General features: G+C 46.6%; 1 protein-coding gene across 19 annotated transcripts in view; it reads left to right on the plus strand.

Annotated features, from left to right (window-relative positions):
- LOC146870056 (retinoblastoma-binding protein 5) overlaps positions 1 to 23,267 on the plus strand; it is a 529,113-nt gene that overhangs the window by 176,650 nt on the left and 329,196 nt on the right. For all 19 annotated transcript variants that reach the window (XR_014968878.1, XR_014968866.1, XR_014968858.1 and 16 more), the window contains 2 exons: positions 18,676 to 18,785; positions 20,674 to 20,793. Coding sequence is in view for 16 of the 19 variants with exons in the window: in XM_085627556.1 (XP_085483682.1) it covers positions 18,676 to 18,785; positions 20,674 to 20,793 (230 nt within the window). In the remaining 3 variants the exon portion in view is untranslated. The remainder of the gene's footprint in view (positions 1 to 18,675; positions 18,786 to 20,673; positions 20,794 to 23,267) is intronic.

Below are 23,267 nucleotides of genomic sequence, written 5' to 3' on the forward strand. Positions count from 1 at the left end.
AACCTAGGGTCTAAACCCTCCAGGTGCACCGGGGTCAGAGGCGAGGATTCCCTCCCTCTGCACCCCCTTCCAGAATTCTGCACCCTCCCACTCGGAGTGGTACACCTCAAAGACAAACTGGTAGAGACACTGCTTACAGATGTCCCTCCCTCCAGGTCAGGAAACATCTGCACCTGGCTTTCCACCCCAGAGACCAACCCCTGCGGTTGAACACTTGCCCGGCGCACCAGGACTTCACTCACAGATGTGTCCACACTGGTAGACAGCACCCACCTGGCCAACACAATGGTGTGGCCTTGTCCACCCCCAGGGTGTGACTCCTGCCCCCCTTCCAGGGGCAACCCTGTCCACCAGGACAACCAGCCACAGGGGCCACTGACAACTGTCAGTGATGAGAGACAGGCCTCATGCCTGTCAGGCCTCTCTAACCTCTGCGGCGTCAGAAAGTGGGGGGCAGTTGCCCCAGGTGCCTGGCACCTTTCCTCCACTCTCCCTCCTGCCAAGTCAGTTAGGGCATCCTGACACTGGCCCGCCAGCCCAGGGTCTGTACCCTCAGGCTGACCAGAGGTCACGGGCGAGGCTCTCCTCCCCTTACCTCTCCTTCTGGGGTCCTGCCTTCTCCTCCCCGGAGAGTCACCCTCAGAACCCAACTCACCCACCAGTTCAGGACCTCTCTCCAGCAACTGGTCTCCCAACCCAGGGTCTAAACCCTTAGGTTGCACCGGGGTCAGAGGCGAGGACTCTCTCCCTCTGCACCCCCTTCCAGAGTGCTGCACCCTCCCCACTGGAGTGGTACCCCTGGAAGCCAAACCGGTCAGGACACAGCTTACAGATGTCCTTCCCTCCAGGTCAGGCAGATCCTGAACCTGGCCTCCCAACCCAGGGACTAAACCCTGCGGTTGCACACCTGCCTGGCATGCCAGGACTTCTGGGGACTCACACAGTATCTCCCCGAGGGTGACACATGACTCATGTGTCTCGTGACAGTCTGCCTGGCGCAGATCTCCCGGCCCCTGTCCACCTGACAGTGCGCGAAGATCCCCCAGGACAGAAGTGGTGTCACCATGGTCACTCCTAGGGGACTCGGCCCTTCTGGCTGGTCCCTGACCCACAGGTTCTCCCACCGGGGAACACATCCCCCTCTCACCCCTCAGTCTGGACTTCTGCACCCTCCCAACTGGAGCGGTACCGCCAGACACCAGAACCACTGGAGCTCTGTTTACAGAGGCTCCAGGTTCTCCTGACACTAGGAGATCCTTCTCAAATGGCCTACTAGCACTGTCTAGGCCCCCAACCTGGTGTTCCCTTAAGGAACCCACTAGGCCCTGAGACTGGGTTTCGGGCACCTTGGGACCCACAGTCCCACACTCACCCCTTCTCCACTGAGACAGGACGTGAGCCCCTACACCCCTCCCACTACACTGGGACCTAACTGGGCTACACTGAACCTCTTCCACCTCACAGGTCTGGAAGATATCTGTGCCAATCCTTTTGGGATCACTCCCCAATGCCTCTTCAGACCCTCTGACATCCAACCAGAGGTCTGCCTCCAACGCAAGCTCCCTGGAACCAGAGAACTCACTCTCCACCGGGTGTTGGCATAGCTCTGGAAAACAGGGACTTAAAATATGCTCTCCAACAAATGAATCACACAGCCCCCCACAGTTGTTAACCAAGCTACCCTTTGCCTCACCCTCCAGTGCCTCACACAAGTACCCCACCCAACTCTCCTGCGATTGGCAAGACAGTACCTGACTGTCTCTGTCACACAACTCGCACTCTTCTGGGTGGTCTTCACACTCGCACACCAAGGTTTCTACCATGGGGAACCCCTCTCCCTGTACCTCTCATCTAGGGTGGGTCAGTAGAGTGTCCCTCCCACCACTAGGAATATGGTCCCCTGTGCCAGTTCCCCAATCTACTTCAGGGACACTGCACTCCACTGGAACTACATCATAAACCTGAACCCCCTGGTGTATGTCAACCCCCTCCTTCAAGTCAGGTGCCACATCTCTGGGTGTTTGTACCTTTCTCTCAGCACTAGAAACTACAATCTTGCTGCCACCATCTGAGCTGGACTCCACCTCCAACTCAGCAAAGCTCACTTCTTGAGCTACCCATTTTTCTTCAGCTGAGACACTCATGGCCTCAAGCCTCTCGAGCTCCAAATCAAGCTCCCTCATCCTTAGTTCATGTGCCAAGGTCAATTTAAATTCTTCCAAGGCATACATCTTCTTGCTCTCTTCTACTTTGTTCTGGGTTTCCATCTCCATCAGCTTCAACTCAAGCCTCATGACTTCTAATTCATGATCTCTAACCCTTTGGTTTTCCTCCAACTCCTCTGGGGAAAAACTTCTAGCTGAATGGTTGCTGCCAGCCCTGGAGGCTGCTCTGGACACAGGCAGATCCTGTGACCTGAAACCATCCGCTTGTGCATCCTCATCCACCTCTGCATCACCTGTCTCCCCAGCCTCTTTGGCTTCCCACCAGGCCCTTAAGGCCTTCCGTAGCTCCTCCTTCCTGGAGCTGCTCTCCATGGGACATCCAAAGATCCTGCAGAACTGCTTGAGTTGACCTACTTTGTAATCACTTAACATTTCAATATCAAACTCCAGTTCTGCAACATCACTTGCTGCTTTACCCTTCTGAGACATGATGCCTGGATGACTCAAGGATCAGATCAAAATTAGAACCAAAACAAAAGACTGTATGTGGTTGCGTAGTGGTCTGCACTTAAACTAGTGATGTACACCAATTACTGTGGGTCAAGTACAAATACAAGTTCAAATCCTCACCGCTGACCACTAATGTTAGATCTGTGGGTCTCTAGTTGGCAGGGTAGGTACCACTGTCCAAGTAGGGACCCTTGCTTCTAGTCAGGGAAAGGGGGATACACTGTTAAAATAACCCCTGCTCACCCTCTAGGTAGCTTGTCCTGAGCAGTCTATGCTATCAATGGCAATGTGTAAAGTATTTGTACCAACACTCACAGTAACACCGTGAAAACACCACAGATTTACTCCACACCAGTTTTAGAAAAATAAGGTATCTTTACTAAAAACTTCACAAGCCCAAATACTACAGAAAAACCAACATACAATTAAAAAGGTTACTTTAAAGATAGTTCAAGAGTTTGCAGAAAGTACACCAGGATGTAAAAATAAGTGTCTTGCACAATGCGACTCTCAATGCACAAAATGCGACACTCTCGTGCCCAACAGTACCTGTAGTTGCGTTAAGGTTCCCAAAAGCTATAACAAGGAAGATGGCAAAGGCGATGCGATACTCCTGAGATCTTGGGGAGGCTTTGCAGCAGCCCTGCTTCACGCAGCAGAGGTGGATGCGCCGGCTCCGATCTGTAGGGGGAGGATGCGATGACTTTGGCTTTCGTTGCGTAGGTTTCTTAGGGGGAAGCTTCACGCACAGGAACGATGCGCCGATCTTCGGTGCGGTGCGCGGCGCAGCGCTGACTTCTGGCGCCGCAACCCTCGATACGTCACGGGACGGGACCCTGCGTCGACACACGCAGCGACTGGATACTTCCAAGCACCGGCAGTGGTGCAGCCCGCAAACTGGTTCTGCAACGACCCTCGCAGCGTCAGGAATCTTCACGCACCGGGACGATGCTCGACGCACTCGGCGATGCGTGGACTCTGGGTGCTGCGATGACGCCGGATGAAATTTGCCTCGCACTCTCGCTCTTGCGACTCGCAATCGGATGATGCGTTGGGTACCAGTTACTCTTTTTCACGCTTCTGCTTTCCAGCTCCCAAACACAGCAAAACGACGACCTGAGGCCCCAAGACTAGGCAAGCACTCCCAAGCAGGTCAGAACTCCCTCAGCAGAGTTCCAGGGGAGCTGGTGGTGAAGTCCTTTTGTTCCTGGGACTTCTTAACAGGGAGCCAGCACTCCTCAGGCCCTTGGAGATCAGAATCAAAAGAAGGGGACACAGCAAAAGTCCTTCCCCTCTCCTTGGCAGCAAAGCAAAACAGCAAGCAGGCAGTCTTCTCCTCTTCAGTTCTTTTCAGCTTTCTCCTTGGCAGAGGTTTCTTCTTAGTTCCAAAGTGATCTAAAGTTTAGGTGTCTGGGGTCCTCTTCTTATACCCCTCCAAGTCTTTGTCTCTCTTTGTTTCAGTGGGGGGGATTCCCATGCTCAAACCGGTTCGTGGGTGTGCTCTGCCCTGGAGCACTTGGTTCCTTTCAGAGTGAGGGGCAGGGTCGTTAGACGCTCAGCAGGAGGTGGAGCCTTCTTTGTGATGGCAGAGGCAGAGTCCTCAGCCTGGCCAGCAGGGGGTGGAGCCAGCATTGTGCTGGCAGAGGCAGCCCTACTCAAACCCAGGGGCTACTCCTCCCACCCATCTAGAGCAGATCTCCCTATTCACCCTGCTGCTGACTCATCCAGACTCCTGGAGCCACCTAGCCCATCACATGACACCAGTCAGCCAATCTGCACACAGGCACACAGGAAGGTTAAACAGGAGAATAGCTACTTTCTAAAGTGCTATTCTCACACAGTGAATTTAAAAACCATCTTGCTAAAAAGATGTATAATTAAATTCTGAACACAAAGATACCAAACTTGGATTTTCTATCTTGCCTTTAGGGGAAGATAGGCATGTACACAGCCTCCCCCATTCTGTCCTATGGGCAAGATAGCCTCTCAGCAGTGAAAAACGAAAATGGCTGTAATTCACTACCAGGGCATGTTACCCACCTCAGTACATGCCCTACCTTTCAGATACACTGCACCCAACCCAGGGGGGTACCTAGGGCCACCATAGGGATGCCTGACATGTACAGAAAGAGAAGGATAAGGCCTGGTCAGTAGTTGCACTGGCCAGGTCGACATGGCAGTCCTGGACTGCACATAGGCACTGCAAGCAGGCCTAAGACATCATTTTAGCGCTACTCCTGTGGGTGGCACAATCAGTGCTGCAGGCCCACTAGTAGCATTTGAATCACCAGCCCTGGCACACTCTGTGCACTTTACTAGGGGCTAACAGGTGAAACAAATATACCAATCATGGATAACCAATCAATATAACAATTTATACAGAGATCATATGCACTTTAGCACTGATCAGCAGTGGTAAAGTGCCCAGAGTCCTATTGCCAACAACCATGGGTCAGAAAAAATAAAGAAGGAAGAAGCAAAAAGTTTGGGGATAACCCTGCAAAAAGGGCCATTTCCAACACTTGGTATCAAAGCTTTGGAACTCCCTCCCTGTTTACCTCCGATCCAATGGTAACCTGCTAAGCTTCAGGATGCACTGACATCCTCATCTTTCCTGTCAGCACTGGGAAGCCCGTTTGTGGGTAGCCGTGCATTCTACAAGAAACTGTAACAGAACACATAACATGCATTGCTGTAGTCTAAAATTTCACTTGCTTTTAAGTCCTCTGTGAGAATCTGTGGAGGACTAGTGAAATCAATACATCTTTTGGATGGCAAATTGACACTAGTTGTGCCAGCATTCCAATCCTTCCTGTTAGAACAAAATGTTACAACATAATGAAGGATGTTCTTTTCCTACAGTCCATACAGATGATCTTCACATTCTCCTGTCTCCACACATGGGTAGTGTACTTAAGAGAATGCAAATCCAGGAGACACAGTGTCAAAAAGAGGAGTCATATTGTATAAATATAGTGGAGTTGAGGGCAGTCCCTCTGGCTTTAATGTGTTTTCCCACATCTGGATCAGCAATAATGTGTTGCTCCAAATGAGAAACCCAGCTGTGTACTGGAAAGTAGGGAGGAGATCAAAGACTATATTGAGGACAGCTAAAATTATATGCGATTGGCCCATGGTCAAAACATAAATTTGGGAAATCCAGCAAACAGAAGCATAACGAGTCTCACAAATAAGTTCTCAATAATAACGTGTGTTCAGATCATCGACCTGTATGGGCATCTGCAGCTGGAATTGCTTGCCCCATAGTAAAATGCCAAAACATCTCTTCTGGACAGGATGAACCAGAATCACTATGAATTTGTATCTCATTTATTTATTTAAGATATGTATTCACTGTGGACCCAGCCAAAGAGGCAGATTCCCTTTTGATCTACTGGTCAAAAACACGTTCTCAATGCAATTACCACAAAGGATATCATACAATTCAAGCAATCTAGATGCAGAACGACATTGATCGAGTTGAAATGGGCCTGGTAATATCAATTTAAGGATCGATTTTGCCTGTCCAAAAAAACAGAAAAGACTACTGTGCAGACCACATCTTTCATCTAAAGTGTTGGGCAAAATATTACTCTACAGCATGACATTGCGATGTTTAACAGCCAGTTTCTTGAATGCACTCAATAGTGCATCAGTGCATGAACATTTCCCCCTCTTCACTGGAGTTGATACCACATGCTCCCTAGAAATAGTAGCAATACTGAGAGATAGATTTCTCTACGGAGATCTCACTCAGGAAACATGGCGGGGCAGGACTCCATAGGAGTATGAGATAGCACAAAGAACTACATGGAAACGCTTCCACAAGAATGATGGCATGTATATCACCTACAGAAATTGAAGCAGACTGACGCACGACTGGGAGCGGGGGAGTTGGAAGGGAGGGCTACTGAGGTGATGGAGAACGGCGGTGAGAAAGAAACGGGCTAGAGAGTGCCAGTGTTTGTGAGAAGACAAAATAATGTAACCAGAACATCAAGTGTCTCATTTTCATATTTTTATATCTGTTGTCATTACAATCAAGTGATAACCGAGGCACAATACATTACATCTGTGAGCTGGCACAGATCTGTGACCAGTCTAATGCTGTATGAGCCCTCTGAAACTACAGTAAAATAAAAAATCAGTGCATGAACATATTCAAACAAACAAAGACTCTATACTAGGTCTTTTTATCCATTCATGTGGAAGAAATTCTGCTTATGATGTATCTGCCTTTTTTATGACTGACTGAAGTGCCGGGAAGTTGCCGTAATTCCTCAGTTTTTGTACTTTGCGAAGTATGGATTATAGTTTTCTTTCACCAAAATTCACCTAGCCTCTCCATCTCATGCCTCATTTTACAGAATCCTAGTAATTAAGGACTTTCTGGAACGTGATAAACGGTTTCCCCTAGGTAGACATCCTTCTTACCAATGGGGATTAAACTTAGTTCCATCTATCTCCTCCTTTTGAAAACTGTAGGAAGTTGGCTCTGTATATGGCATGCCCACTAGGTGCTTATACTCTGCACAGAGTTCAGGGGTTCACCAAAAGTGTATAGGGCTCAATGTAAAACCCAAAGTGCTCTATTAGTGGTAGTGTGGGTGAGCTGCCTTAGGCCTAACACAGAGTAGTGTAAGACATTTATAGCAGAACATTGACAATTAATTGACACATGACTCAGCAAGCATTGGCATAACCAATAGGTCTCGCCTTTGGGACCTTAGAAGTATTTAGTTATGCAGTAGTTTATCCTTGGCGCAACAACATCAACTGTTGCATGGCTAAACACTTATAAGGTCCCAAAGGCGAGAACTATTGGCTATGCCAATGCTTGTTTGTACTTGAGTTGTGTTGGTGTAACACAGCGAGGGCAAGGAGAGGTGAAGTGAGGGAGCGGAAGTGCTTTGCACCGATGCACCTGCCTCTTGTTCTTTATCGGTTCTCTGTTTTGCGGATCAGTGCACTGCTGCTGTTGTGTCAGGGAATCTTGCATTGCTGTAGCTTTGATGCACTTTAGTGAAGCTTGCACAAACCTTTTCACAGTACAAAGTCACAATGGTTGCCTTGAGCAATGCTCATTCAACGCAGGGTTGGTTTTGGGGTGCAGTATCAGTTGTTTGTGTACATTTGGGAACCAAAAAGCTGATGGGGAAGATTATCCTGAATTCAGACAGAAAGCCAGGAGTTTAGTTTTAAGGACATATTTGAATTTAGAGGCCCGGTGTAGCTCAGACCGAGTTGGGGGTGAGAATCTCAGAGGAACAACACCTCGAAGAGAACTTGTCAGTGTGGTTACAGTTAACAGGCTTGAGTTTGTTTTGATGAGCGTAGGGAGCTGGATGGGGTCTGGCAAACAGCCATTTGAGAGTGCTACAGGAGTGATGTGGGTGGGTTTTAAAACCCCACCGTCAGTGGAGTGCATGGACCCCTGTGTTTGGCAGACAGCCAAGCAGCGTGTGCCAAGGGGTTGCCGCCTCTGAACCACTGTAGGTAGCAAGAGAGCTGCAGCTCACATAAGATCAGAAATCCTCTCCAAAGCTTAGACCTCAGAAGATATCCCTCCGCCTTACAGGACAACATGGGCAGTGAGCGACCTTCACAGTGATGTATGGATTTCTATGTTATAAGGACAAACTGAACACAGCATTTGTTATTATTGTACTAAGGTTGTCCGAACCTACTTTGAATCCACCTAAAACCCCAAGATGGACAAAAAAGCGATAGCTTAAATAAATGTAACAAATTGAAAGCAAACTAGGCTTTACAATTAAAAGTAGCCCAACCCGCAGTAACTTGAAGGGGAAAAGAACGGTAATATTCAGAATGGAGGTTAAAGACAGTGCGGTATGGACAATGCGGGATGACTTCTCACTTCTCTTTACTTTAATAATCTCACGATCTCTGACGAAGTACAACACAAACACAAACGGCATGAACAAACGCAAAACGGAACAAGCTGCTCAGCCAGAAAACACGGTGGCTAATCTGCGTAAAGAGCAGGAGCTCGGGCACAGTGTGTCAGAAAGCTACAAACAGTTGTGGTAATGACTGTTACCTGCGCCGGGACTGGACTGTCTACAGGGGATGCACGGTAGAGAGAGGTGCACTACAACTCCCTACAGCCCTAGCGGCGGACCCGGAAGCCGCCGGACGTTCTTTCGCGCCTGGAGGCGCTTAAATCACTCCTGCGCCGCTGACAGAGCGGGTTACCCTTTTGCAGACATAACTGGCTTGACCCTCGTTACCTGCGGTGGTGTCTCCCTGCTGCCGAGTGGTGTGGTCCCTGACAGGCTGCTTCTCCTTGCCGCTGCGATCTGGGCATTGAACTACAACTCCCTACAGCCCTAGTGGCGGACCCGGAAGCCGCCGGACGTTCTTTCGCGCCTGGAGGCGCTTAAATCACTCCTGCGCCACCGCATCGCGGGTCCGCGCGCGGGTCGGCGCCGGGAGAAGCCCGGGACAAGGGCGGGACCGTCTGTGGCCGTCCGTGGTTGGACGAGGCTGGGCTGGGCCAATCTCCTGTCCAGTGAGTACATCCTGTGAACCCTTGGAGGACATATTGTATGACAATAGACACTTGTGTTATCTTGTTACCATATTTGGGAGCGTATTTGTTCTGTGAGAAATGTCTGGGATGGGGAAACGTGTTGTGGTCCCCACAACAGTGTCTGGCACCATGGACCAATTTATTACTCGAGCCGTCTCGGTACTTGAGCATGAAATTGCCATTACCGAAAGACGTCTTTCCATTGACCCCAAGCTTGCCAGACGCTCCTCATTGGGCCCGCTAGCTTTTGCTAAGTCACCAATTAAACATAGAGACCATACACGGGGGGTTGTTCCTTCCCACGTAGAGTTTGAAATATCACACAATTTGCCATCATCCTCCGGGAGGTTATCACAATCTCCAGTAATGACAGACCCGGTTCCAGTAGTGGAACCTGTGGTAACACCAAAGTCTAAAGCCACTCGATCCCAGACCAGGGCAGGGGGTAAACCCTCTAGACCTGCGTATCAGAAAAGGAAAAGGGTTGGGATAATTGATGGTGCCAGGCAGGCGAAAATATCCAAACCAACTAAAAATACGCCACCTCTTGACTCTTTCAGTTCTCCAGCCTGCCCAACAATAGTCAACGCAAGTACACCCACTTCTTCCTTGCCTAATAGCAACGACACGATTTCCCAGCTAGAACACACTGTTCGCTCCTTAATTTTACCATTATTAGAAAGGATCAAAACAGTTGAAGAAAAAGTAGACAAACTAGAACAAACTATTTTGGACAATTTTTGTTCATTAAAGAATGTCGTTAAGCTAGCTACCAGGGACATTGCCAAAAGTAATTGCCCTCATGGCATAAACCCTATGACCTCTACGCCGCCTTTAACGGACAAACCCCCCGTCTTAACTGACGCAAGCACAGGCCCAGGTACAGCCCTACCTTTACAACCTTCAAATACGCGCCAGTTTCTAGGGCGGGAGGGGGTGTCAGATATTCATCAGTCACCAGGGCGGGAGGGATGTTCAAGCAAAGTATCCTTGGTTATCAACCCCAAGAAATCTGTGGGCACGAGAACAGCTATTGAGACAGCCACCCCAGACACTGTACCTAGAACATCCCTAACACAAATACATCTACCCCCTGAATCCCTTCCCTATGTTGTGATCTTAACCGGTGTCCCTGAACTCCCCACTGGCAAAACTGAATCCTTTCACCAACTAAAAAATAAAACGAGCCATTGGCTCAATATGTATAGGCCAATCCCCACTCACTTTAATGGGCGGATTCTGTTTGTCAGAAGAGTACAATGGGTAAGGCCCTCAACCTAAAAACATTCAGGGAGATTGCATCATTGTTAATTTTGAAGACGCACGTCTTCCAAGGTTCATCACGGAATATCCATCATACGGACCCAGAACAGGATAGAGGCCCATAACTTAAATTTCTTCTACAACACGGGTTTCAATTACTGACAATCCCATTGTATGACAAATGCCTCATCCCCTAAGACGCCGAGGGTCAATGAAAGCACACTCACGGCCGACCATGATGTTGCCTCCCTTGTTTTGACAGGACCGTTTCTAATGCCTGGGGCCCCTCCGTCGCCTAATCCCAGGACGGGCGAGAGGGAAAGCTCACTAGGCCAGATTGCTGCACCCCACATTGCACCGTCTAGCATCCAACAAGGGACTCTTTTGTCTAGGAACTTAGCTGGTATCAAGACCAAATTAGATTCACCGGAATGGGTTAGTTTTGTGAGTAAATATGATGTTTGTCTCCTGCAGGAAACATGGGCCTGTGAGGCTCGGTGCCTGTTGGAATATTTGAATTTCCACGTCCCAGCCACCCAAGGCCCGTTAGGTCGTCCAATGGGTGGACTAATCATTTGGGCTCGCCAGGACATATTCCCGAGCGCTGTAATGATTGACACGGGCTCTCCGGATATTCAATTAGTGAGATTAACTCTTGACCATAGGGGTAGTTTGGATATTTATAATTTATATCTCCGTGGCACAAAAGGGAAAACGTCAAGGGTGCTGGATAACTTGATCAGCCTTATAGAAACCAAATCGTGCAACAGGGACCTGATTGTTGCTGGTGACTTCAACGTCACATTTGAACCCTTACTAGATCCGGATCTAGAATGCGGCCTTGATCCCGAAGAGGATAGATTATGGGGCATACCAGCACTCTCACTTTCTCCCATTAAAAGGTGGTCCTCGGTAGTAGTGCAGGTAAACGCACTCTGCCTTGAGAGGGGCCTAAGGGCCTTGAACGGCAGGACCCCAGGGGACAGGCTGGGAGCACCCACCTTTGACAATGGCTGCTCAACAAGCAGGATAGACTATGTGCTTTGTGGCTTGAGCTTGTGGCACCAACCTATTGACATGGTGGTCGAGCCAAGATTAGAGAGCGACCACAATCCTATTTGTGTCTCACACAGTTGGTGGGGGAACCACCGCTTGATGTGTGAGGAGACACTCATGGCTCATACTGGATGCGTTCCATCTAATGACATGCGGAGGTTAAAGTGGTCTCAGGTAATGATTAACGTCACGACCATTGCTAGTATCGACACTGAGCTCTCCGCAATCATTACGAGGCTGGAGGACGCTTTGAAGGTCAAAGGAAATAGCGACCAAGCAACCAGAATACATGAATCCTTCTTCGAAGGTTTGCGCGGCTTTTTCCTTAAACCACTAAGAAAGGGCAATAAGCCACCGCGCAAGCAATTGAGGTGGTATGATAATGAATGTAAATGCGCTAGAAGAACTCTTTCACAAGCTCTCTCTAGTGGGAACAAGGCATACACACAACTAGCCAGATCCTCTTATAAGAAGTGCCTAGCCAAAGAAAAGTTGGGACGAATCTTATTGGCTTGATTTGAAGGAGGCTTGTTATGCCAGGGACACTAGACTGTTCTGGAATGTGATCAAGTGGAACAGAGGGGGCTCCCCCGAAAAACCCTCTAACCACGTCACTCAAGATGATTGGTTGGGGTACTTTAAACCCCAATATGCATGCGACCCCCTCTATAGAAGCTTGGGGTCAACCCCATATGTCTTCTATTCGTCCGGTCCTTTCAGACCCAAGGACGTTCTAGCTGCTTTGGCCTGTGTAGCTGCCGGGCGGGCACCAGGGCTGGATGGTGTTCCATCTGACCTCTTTCTCAACAACAAGACTCCCTGGAGCAAGTACATCGCTCTCCTGGCCAATGCTGTGGCCGAAGGTGCCCCAGTACCTAAATCGTGGGGGGGTGCCATTATAATTCCCATTTTCAAAAAGGGTGACAAAACCCTCCCAGGAAACTATAGGCCTATTAGCCTAATCGATACAATCCAAAAAGTCATTGGGAGGATGGTATTGAATGAGCTACTGGCTTGGATCGAAGATAATCGGATCCTCTCTAGCCTCCAAGCAGGTTTTCGTAAATTCACCAGCACTGTGGACCAGGTGTTCCGCTTCGAACAACTGCTTTGGAAGACAGTCACGTTAGGCAAAGGCAGTCTCTATGTCACTTTTGTAGATCTAAGAGCTGCCTTTGACCTCGTCCCTCGAGAGCAACTTTGGTGGGTACTCGAAAAACTCGGCCTTCCCTTGGAACTACTGACTTTAATCAGGAGGCTCCACGAACCTAACTTTGCCAAAATACAGTGGGGAGGCCTGGGGGATACAACCCCCGAGTTCCCGGTTGAGCGTGGTGTGCGCCAAGGCTGTGCCATGGCACCCACGCTCTTCTCTTTGTATATTAATGGCGTAGTTGATCACATGCTCCAAACCAGCACCGATGCTCCAAAGTTGGCTGGAGTTCCTACCCCAATATTGATGTTTGCCGACGATACCCTTATAGTATCGAAAACTCCGAGTGGCATGCAAAGGGCCTTGAAAGTCTTTGAAGACTTTTGTAACAAATACGGCTTGGAGGTCAACGTGACCAAGACCAAGCTCATGACATTCAATCCGCACCCAAGTTACAGAACAGGTAAACTTACAATGAATGGCCAAGTTCTTGAGGAGGTAAATAACTTCGCCTACTTGGGCATTCACGTGACACACAATAATAAGTGGAATAGACACCTGGAGTTGTCTGCGCTGAAACTCACACAGATCACGGGAATACTGATTAATGAGCACAAAAAATCCCTCACCAAGCCGGTCAAACCCGTGCTCCAGGTATATGAGGCAAAGGCCCTTAGTTCAGTGTTGTACGGGGCAGAGCTTTGGGGTTTTGACGTATTATCATCCCTAACAGTTGTTGAAAACAAATTCTTCCGTTGTATAACAGGCCTCCCACAAAGCACACCTCTGGTCCCATTGCGATATGACCTAGGTAGGAAGGCCCTCAAGGACTTGGCCAAACTTCGCCCGGTCTTATACTGGAGGAGACTGTGGACTACACCGGAGCTTCGGTCATATGCAATGGGTATCATGGATGTAATGCAGGCCGACAGGTTCCACAAGATAGGGTGGCTTAGGAACCTTCGGGAAACTTTGATAGACTTGGGACTGGCAGGCCTATGGAGCGATCCAGCTACTGCTGGTTTTCCTGCCAAGAAGCTTTTGAAAACGCTCTATTGGGAGAGGGTAAAACACAGGGTGTGGAGTGACTCCGTCTCTCCCACGATGACTAGTCGTTTCTTAGAGGAAAAGGCCACCCCACTCTTTGAACCTTATTGGGATTTGATCACCACACCTAGAGACAGGAAACTCAATTTTCAACTCAGAGCAGGCTCCCTTCCACTCAGGGCCCTAACTAGTGGGTGGTTTGGTATAAGTAAAGGCACTTGTCCTGGCTGTGGTGCCACAAAAGAATCCATTGCTCATTTTCTGTTTGTCTGCCCTGTAAACGTGAACCCCAGACGAAAGTGGCTCACTCCCCTGTGCAAATTATTGGGCACAAGGAGTTCTGCTGTTGCCATTAGGATTCTAAGCACAAGCACTTTTCCAGTCCACTCAATCGCCCTAGCTAAATACTTGGGATGGGCATGGTCCTTAAGACGTAATGTTATACGGGGAATAGAGTAGCCACCTTCGTAGGGTCCCATCTTCGGATATTATACTGTTTAATCATTTATTGATATTTCGCTTCATCTGAAGTCTGCTGATATGTTTAATTCTCTTCTTAAATCTGTTTTTTAGCTATTTATTGTAAGATTTTTATACATTCTTAGTGAATGGGATTTTTTATAACTTTGTCTTATGTACATGTTTGTGTCTTGTATGAATTACTTTTAATTCGAATAAAGACTTGGATGATGCAATAGGTTTTGCATTTTTTGAGTCAGAGCTGTTGGCTTTGTTTTTGGCAATGCTTTTTTTTTGTACACCTGTGTTATGGAGTGTAATATATTAGCAGCATAAAATCAATTATATATTCGGAAGAGTGTGTACATCATAGTCAAAATTTTGAAATTACATTATAGTGTTATTGAGCTTTTTGTGTAACCACAAACTAAAAAAAATGAAATTAAAGCAAAATTATGAATTAAAAGACAGAGTAGCACAGCATTACTCCCCCATTCTTGAAGGCATGACTGTTTGGTTGGTGGTAAGCCATTCGAGAATCTTGAGGAGGCAAAAGTTAGGAGGAAGGTGGAGAAAGCCTTCAGAAATATGCAGCAACCCCCGTCGAGCTTCACAAGCTGTGGCTTTCACTGTAGTACGAGGTGACGTCACAGCGCTTCTGAGCCTGTTAACGAGGTCTCATTGTGATAGATTTTCAATGGAAACCACGAAGCACGTCGCTGTTCTTTCGAATTCTGTGCTGCCCCGAATTGCATCTTGAGTGAATTAAAAAAAATCCTTACAAAGCAGGGCATAATGCGGGCCTGCAGCCACAAATGTGTCTATATGCACGGTTGCTGGTCAAAGAAGGGGAGGTGCTACTCACTTCCTGGATGGGTGCACGGCCACGAGTTTGTAATGAAAGGTGGTGGACTGGGGCTTGTGGTGTGCTGGGCTGGTATAGGCTGTGGTGGGTGGGGCTTGTGGTGTGCAGGGATAGTGCGGGCTGTGGTGGGGCGGTCCTAGTGCAGTAAAGCATACGCGCCCAAGTGCACCGTGCCACCGCAAGCTGCATCTGGGGGAAATGAGAGGCTGTCGCACCTACATGCACCTACTGTTTCCAAACTGCTGTGGAGCGATTACATTCTCAAGGACAGCACCATCGGACTGCTGCGAGGGCAGTCACCCCCGGACTGTAGTGGAGGGGGCTTGGGAGGTGTGGCTAAAAGGCTGCAGGCGCGCCATGCAAAATGAAAGAAAGGTGCGCTTCGCCATTCTTGTTGATCAGGCATGCTACACTGCATAAATAAAATCAAATTCCTCCCCCACGAATAAAGTTTGGGTGAGCTGTACTATTTAAAAAGAAAGTAGCGGTGCCACCATTGTTCAAGATCAAAGGGGGCATGCTGTTCTGCTTGCTCAATGTAGGCGTGTCGCGCATAAGAAAAATAATAAAGCCAGAGCTGATCGTATTAAATCTGAAGCGCAGCATGAGGCGCTGCATTGAAACATATTATATAAACGCTGGCTATGGGGGGGGGTGGGGGGGGCGGTCTCTAAAAGATAAAGCATGGCGTCCGTGATTGGGCGCCTTGCTCAGCCTGGAAGACCAGGGGGCAGAGGGGATGGATGCCACCTAAAGCGCTGAGTGTGTCTGGATATAAAAGAAGCAGCTGCCATTTCTATGCGCTCGCACAGCATGTCATGCCTGCTTCTGCAAGACATTAAATTAAGTAAATCGTTCTCCCTAACTGCTAATGAAAGCAAGGGAGTAAGGACGCATGTAAGAGGAGCTGTCCTTATGGGAGGTAACAACAGGAGAGAGGGAGGTACTAAGGATGGACTACTTCGCCTATTGACAAATCAAAAGCCGTCATTGACAAAGGACAGGAAGAGCAGCCAATTATAAAGATGGATGGAACATGGGCGGAGCATAATGCCCATATCCTGAATGCTGCATGTCTTGAAGAGACCGCGCAAGCACTGCCTAGGCGAGACCAAGACCAAGATCTTCGTAATAAGGTAAGTGTGTTTTTAAAGAGAAATGCTTTTCGCTTTCCAAAGTTGACACTTAAAACAATTTTTGCACGGTTCAGTGTTATCTTATGAGGAAAACAATTCCGCGTTTAAACAGGTAAGTATCACACTTACAGTTCCAGTCTTCGGGACCATAGCTCAGCAAGGGTCAAGTGAGTACCAAAATTGCACCACAGAGGCACAGGAGCGGCCGGGTGCAGACGTCCAAATCGGAGTTTGGCCCAATATGTTTCAATAGAGTCTGGGGGTGCTCAAAGCCACACTGCTTGCAGGTTAGTAGATTGGATGCAGGGGCCAAGCTTTGGGGGTTAAGTTAAGCACAGTGGGGGCCACGAAGCTGCACCAAACATACACCACCAGCGGCACAGGGACGGCCGGGTGCAGGGCGCAATTTCAGCTTCTGGCGCACAGTGCTCTTCAGTTGAGATTTTGTTGCAGGCTACAGGCGTACCATTGGAATTTGCAGGGGGGAGAGAAACAACAGCAGAGGTAAGTAGAGGTGTAGGGTGCTGTAGAGGCTCCGTGAATTCAGCTCACTAAGGCCCAGTGGCTTTGGGTGCTGGGCTGCCTTTCAACGTCTGAGTCTTCTTACCGGAGCCAGTCGCAGTCGGGCGGAGCCTCTGGATTCACACTGCAGGCACCGTCGTGGAGATCAGGAGAGGTCAGCCAACGCTGGATTCGGTCTGGATCTCTGGGGAGACTTCACAGGACAGTTAAGCCACTCTGAATTGGGCAGTGGGTATCTGGTGCAGAGTGGGCAGGAGACATGGATCCACCTGGATCTGGAGGCCTTGTAGTAGATTTCTTCTGGATAGGGCTGCTGTCCTCTGGAGATTGGAGTCTTTGCAAGAAGTCCTTCTAGGGATTTCAGAGGTCGCTGGCTGGAAGAAATGTTGCAGCTTCTTCAAATGTGGAGACAGACCAGTATGACAGTCGTTGTCTTCAGTCTTCTTTCATCTTAGGTCATCGCAGATCTAGTTTGCCGGTCTGGGGGAGCGACCTAAATACTACGTTTAGGGGCGTTTTAAGGGAGTAGCAGGTAGGGACAATGAGCACCTTACCTGGGCTGACTGCACCCTCAATTATGCCATCCCCTTGTGGGAGAGGTCATAGACCTAGCCTTGATTGAAGGGGTCTCCCCTTACTCCAGTATTGGAACTTTCATAGATTTCCATAGCTTGTATCATTCCCCGTCGTCGGAATGGGAGTCTCGGTAAATAGAAAAATAACATAGTAGTATATACAAAAGTGAAAGAAAGGCCTAGGCCTCATCTCATTTTGTAGCAAATCAACCTCTTTGTAGCGTAAGTGAGCTACGGGAGGTTGTTATAACAAGCCTTGTATAGTTGTCTTAGAGTAATGGTTATATGAACTCAACCCCTCATTTTCTACCAAAACTAATTTAATATTGATCAGTCAATTTTCATCACTATTATTTCCCTTCTTTGACTTAACTGACAGAAAGGTCATTGTGGCCAGAAAACCATTTATATCCTGTCTGTAGCATATCGTGTGCAATTCTCTACTACCAAAATCCAAATACATTACTAAAGCATCAGACCTAAAGCCCATTTACTCAGGGGAAAAAGGCAGCTACTATGAACTTTCTCATAAACATTCTTATTGCAGATTTGTAAAGTGTGAATGTGGAAATTAGTACACATTTTATTCTATATCTAGACTGTGACTCCGGGATAGACGCACAAGTAGATCTAACATCCCTACAACATTCCATGCTGTCTGTAGCCTCTCTTCCTCTGTTTCTCTTTAGCCTGATTTTCTTTGATCGTGGGTGGAAGTTTTCTGAAGATCACACGGCTGAGAGGGAAAAATTACTATTTGTAATCCTAGTGCTCTATCAGGGGAATATTCAATGAATTCATGAATGACCCTGCCCCGGGAATCAGAGAGAACAGATTAAAGTGGACCTAGACAAGTATTTAATTCTACTCATGTTGGAGAGCTTTAACCCCTTGAGTGCCCCGCCCTTTCCCCCTCCTGTGCCGGCCCTTTCATTAGCGGGCGGGGTCCATGACGAGATAGTCTCGTCATGGGCACAGCGCAACCGCGCTCCATGACGAGAATATCTCGTCATGGGCACAGACGGGGTTAAGATGGGCTGACTTAACTGTCTAACCTCTACCTTGAGGGATAGCTTGGTCAGTCTGTAATCTGTGATGCCTATCAGCTCATTTATATTAAGTTTCTCCTGTTTAGAAAGAGGAAGGTTAGGTTCAGAAAACATCGGTATGTGTTTTTAAGCACGTATGATTCATTTAATTAAAATGAAAAAGAAAAGAATATGTGCTAAAATTACAATAATGACAAGGGTAATTGCCATTGTTTTTTTTTAATTGAGAGCTATAAAGTAAGGATGTAACTTTTCTTCTGTCAGCAGAAATATCCTAGTGGATAGTGCTTTCAAAGTCAACCACGGTTTCTTTCTCCTGCAGATCTTGGTCCTAAAAACGGATTCTCCAGACCTTGTGGCATCCTTCAGGGTTACGACCGGCACCAGTAACACCACGGCTATAAAATCCATTGAGTTTGCAAGGAAGGGAAGGTTAGTGACTGAATTCTTGTTGATATTTGTATCATCCATTGGTTGTGAGCTGAAGTCAAGGTAGACATTACATTTGGGACTGGTTTTATATAGTTTGAGCTTGTACTTTCTGTGGCCTGGTGTTTGAGAACCATTTGGGAAATAGCTTGGTTTCAGTTTAAAGCACCATAAAATTACTCCTGGCACAAGTCTACAACACACACACACACACACACACACAGAGTGAGAAGGTAAAACGCTGAAGGATGAATACAGAATTGTGGATCATGTCTGAAAATCCTTAGGTTGTACAGTGTTAAGTTTTTTAGTACTTAGGTAGCCATATGTTTTTATATAAATAAGTATTCATACATGTTTTTTGGTAGCATCATGTGTAATGGTGTTGGTGTGTGTTTGCTTGTTTAAAATCGTCTGGTACTGTGGAAAAGTTCTACCTGATGATTTAACTACTGGGGCTAAGGGTTGGGTCTTGAGGGAAGAAGGCAAAGTAGACCTTTTCTAGCTTGTTTATCTCCAATCCTATCCATACAAACTTCATATGGCTTTATTTCTTTTCATTTTTATTGACCAATTTTTAATACCCAATACACTAATTAGGTCTCGTCTAGGCAGCGCTTGCGCTGTCTCTTCGAGACATACTGTATTCAGGATATGGGCATTAAGCTCCTCACACTTTAAACCCATCTTTTTAATTGGCTCCTGCTACTGTCCTTTGTAAATGGTGTCTTTTCATTGTTTAACAGGCTTAGCAGTTTATCCTTTGTACCGCTTTTTCTCTTACTGTAGCCTCTCATAAGGACTGCCCCGGTTACATGTCCTTTTACTCGTTGTTATTTATTAGTTTCGGCGCACTCTTTTCTCATTTTTCTGTATTTGCACCTATCGTGGTCACACCTTTCTTTTGCTTTGCACGGCAAGGCTTGTACACCTCTATTTTACCTACTGCTTAGTTTGTTCCACCCCCTCCCCAGGCCTGTACCACGGAGTGCAGTCCTTTGACTCTCTACCGTGCATACTTTTTCATATGTGGTTGATTATCAAACTAAAGAGGCTGACCTCATATGGTGCCAGTCTCCAAACAAGGTTATGTGAAATTACCCAGTAGAATTATTCTGTGGATCCCAATGCATGTGCCCCTGACATGGTTTGTTAGATTACTGTTTTTCCATGAATAACCGCTACGTTTCAGCCTGCGCTACTCTGCTTTCAGAGTCTGTAAAGCAGCAAACCTCGTATTGATGGAGACAGGGCAGTTGTATGCTTCTTCTCGGGCGATCTCATTATCCTTGTCCTGTTTCCAATTTAGTCTTTTGTCTTATGACGGTCCACGCAACTCATCCCTTTTGCCTCTCCTGTTAATTGTATTAATCTGGCTCTGTCTAATTTGTCAGGTAATTAACAGTCTGCTTTTGATGACAGCCAGTTTCTTCATAGGCATAGGATCAACCGCCTATACATTTCCTCCATTAATGGTTCATTGGGGGTTTTGAGGGTTCATCGCAGTGATATGATACGAAACGCCATATTTTGACCTCCGTCCCTTTGTATTTGCCAAGTATTCATCTCAGCTGTAAAAAAAAATTAAACAACAAGCATTTGCAATGCAATAGGTCTTGCATTACTGAAAGTTTGAGCTATTGGCGTTGCATTATCATCTGCAACTCCAATAGCTCAAACTTTCAGTATTGCGAGACCTAATGCATTGCAAATGCTTGTTTTTAATATTCTTTCCATGCACTTCTGCCACTGCCTTTCTTTGACTGGGTGTTCTTTGCTGGATGTGCCCGGCAACTAGTGATATTTTGAATGTGAAAGATGAGATGAAAAAAGTCATATGTTTGTCAACTCTTGCTTTGTGCGCTTCGTCACTGCTGTTCATTTCTTTCAGTTGCTTTTTGATCAACACAGCGGACCGAATAATTCGCGTGTATGATGGCCGAGAAATCCTAACATGTGGGCGTGATGGAGAGCCAGAACCCATGCAGAAGTTGCAAGATTTGGTGAACCGGTAAGAGTTATAGAAAATTACAATTGCCTTTGGCGTCCAGTCAATTCTCATGATGTCTACCATTAAGCGATGAGATCTTAAGCATTTCTCTTTTTTTTCGTGGCAGAAGAATATACATGTGTACAGAATAGGCATAGCTGTAGCAATTATGTACAGCAAATCTACAATTCAGCATATGACTACTGTTTATAAACTTGTCTTTCAATAAAGCGCCTACAGAGAGAGGGGGAAAATGTATATTTCCTTTCCTCTCTTTAATTACTCATGGTCATCAAGGCTCCCATTTTTTAACAAAAAATAACTTTCCCTATTCCCCTTTAAAAAGTTGCAAAGCAGTTTCAATCTCTTACGTGTGATATATTAAATTCTATCATTTCTCAGTTCTTTAGGTGCCAGGATTACTTCATTCTAGGGTCATTTATGAGCTTGCCACCACAGCTGCATTGAAAATAAAGAAACCAAGACCTTTCGTAAATTCATCAACAAAACCAAATATAATTGTCTTGGTTGTTAAAGTATTATCTAAATTCAATAAGTCAGACACCGCACGTAATAATTTAGTCCAAATCTCTGTCAAGCATCCACATTGTGCAATTCATCATTATCCTCCACATCGCATCTGCAGCATCTAGAATTATCAGTGCACAATTTCTGTGGTGTATAATGTGTCTTATTCAAGAACTTAAATTATTGCAGTAGAAGATTCACTAACCTAGCATCAAAACACATTGTTAATGATTTTATAATATTTGCAATACTGATTATTGACTAAGTTTGAGACCTTTTTGTGAGATAACTCCAAAATCATTTTGAGCTTGAACAATGAAAGTATTATTAAAGTCTCAGATTTATTATTTCCCATTCCTATTATCTTTTTCTTATACAATAAGTCCTGAAGTTCTTCTTTTGTCAGGCAAATATTTAACAGATTTCTGAGAAAAATAGACTTGTATCTGCAAGTACATAATTTCTTAATTTGGTAAAGAACATTCATTTTGCAAATCAATATATATAAGGCACGTTTACAGAATAGTTGTCACCCTGTATTTTACAGTTCCTTTGGGACCTTATAAGTGTTTAACCATGCAACCGTTGATGTTGTTGCACCAAGGATATTGTGCTGGATAACTAAACACTTTTAAGGTCCCAAAGGCGAGACCTACTGGCTATGCCAATGCTTGTTTCCTCTTTCAATGCGTGCTGCATTCTACAGCACGCATTGAAAGAGGAAAATGCCTGTAATGATCGTTTTTGTACAGCAAGGGGCACCTTCCTGCACAAAAACAATCTCTCCATGACGCAGGCATCCTTGCATCATGCCTGCGCTGGCGCATGGCAGCAGTGTGTGCGCCAGCGCAGGGGAGAGCGCAGAAATGCGACATATAATTGTAAATATGTCGCATTCCTGTGCTTTGGAAGTGCCGCAGCGTGGCGCAGCCAAAGGGCTTGCATTGCCGCGCTGCAGCACTTCCTTGCACATCTGCCCCCTAGTGATAAGGCGAAGGAACAGCTAACCAACAGTGCCCCCTGTCGGATGCCAAGGAAACTTTTGCTTTTCTGCGCTCCATATTTCACAAAGGTGCTCCCTGTGCTATGTCTTTCATTTAAGAAAATAAGGTTTTTCTCAAAATTATGTCCCACTTCTCCGTCCCCTTTTAACACGACTCACCTGGGCTGGGTACGCTTTTCAGAAGGGTGCGAACTCCACCCGGTGGGTTTCAAAGCGCTAGTTGGAAAGTAAGGAAAGATTCTGGATGAGTTTGAAAGCGAGACAATGCCGAAAGGGGGAGGAAAAATTGAGAAGAGGGAAGGGGCTGACTGGAGGGGGGGGGGGTGAGAGAGAGAGCGAGAGAGACAGACAAGAGATTTAGAGAGAGAGAGATTTAGAGAAAGTAATATATATATAGAGAGAGAGATTTAGAGAGAGATTGAGAGATTTAGAGAGAGAGAGATTTAGAGAGAGATAGATTTAGAGAGAGGGAGGTATTAAGAGAGCGAGATTTAGAGAGAGAGAGAGGAGGTGCTGCTCGCCCTGACATGCTGAGGGTGTCAGTGGCTGGTGAGAGATCCCTTTCCTGGATCTTCTGATATCACTGGAAGAGGGCACTCTTAAAACTACCAATTACAAAAAACCTACAGATAGGAACAGCTTGCTTCTATTTTCAAGTCACCATCCTAAAGCACTCAGGGAGAACCTACCTGTAGGCCAGTTCCTCCGTCTACGGAGAAATTGCAACACCAGAATAGAATTCGAAAAAGAAGCCGAAACCCTATCCACCAACCTGATCAGAAGAAATTACCCATCCAACATCATAAGACAGGCTCGTAAGAGGGCAAGAAACAACCACAGAGAAGCCCTACTTGAAGTAAAAGAGAAGAAGGAAACTGACAAACTAACTTGTGTGACATCATTCACCTCCTACTCCAACAAAATTCAAAAAATTGTCAAAAAACACTGGAAGATATTAGAAACA

This window comes from Triturus cristatus, chromosome 1_1, assembly GCF_964204655.1.
Source record: "Triturus cristatus chromosome 1_1, aTriCri1.1, whole genome shotgun sequence".
Taxonomy (NCBI): domain Eukaryota; kingdom Metazoa; phylum Chordata; class Amphibia; order Caudata; family Salamandridae; genus Triturus; species Triturus cristatus.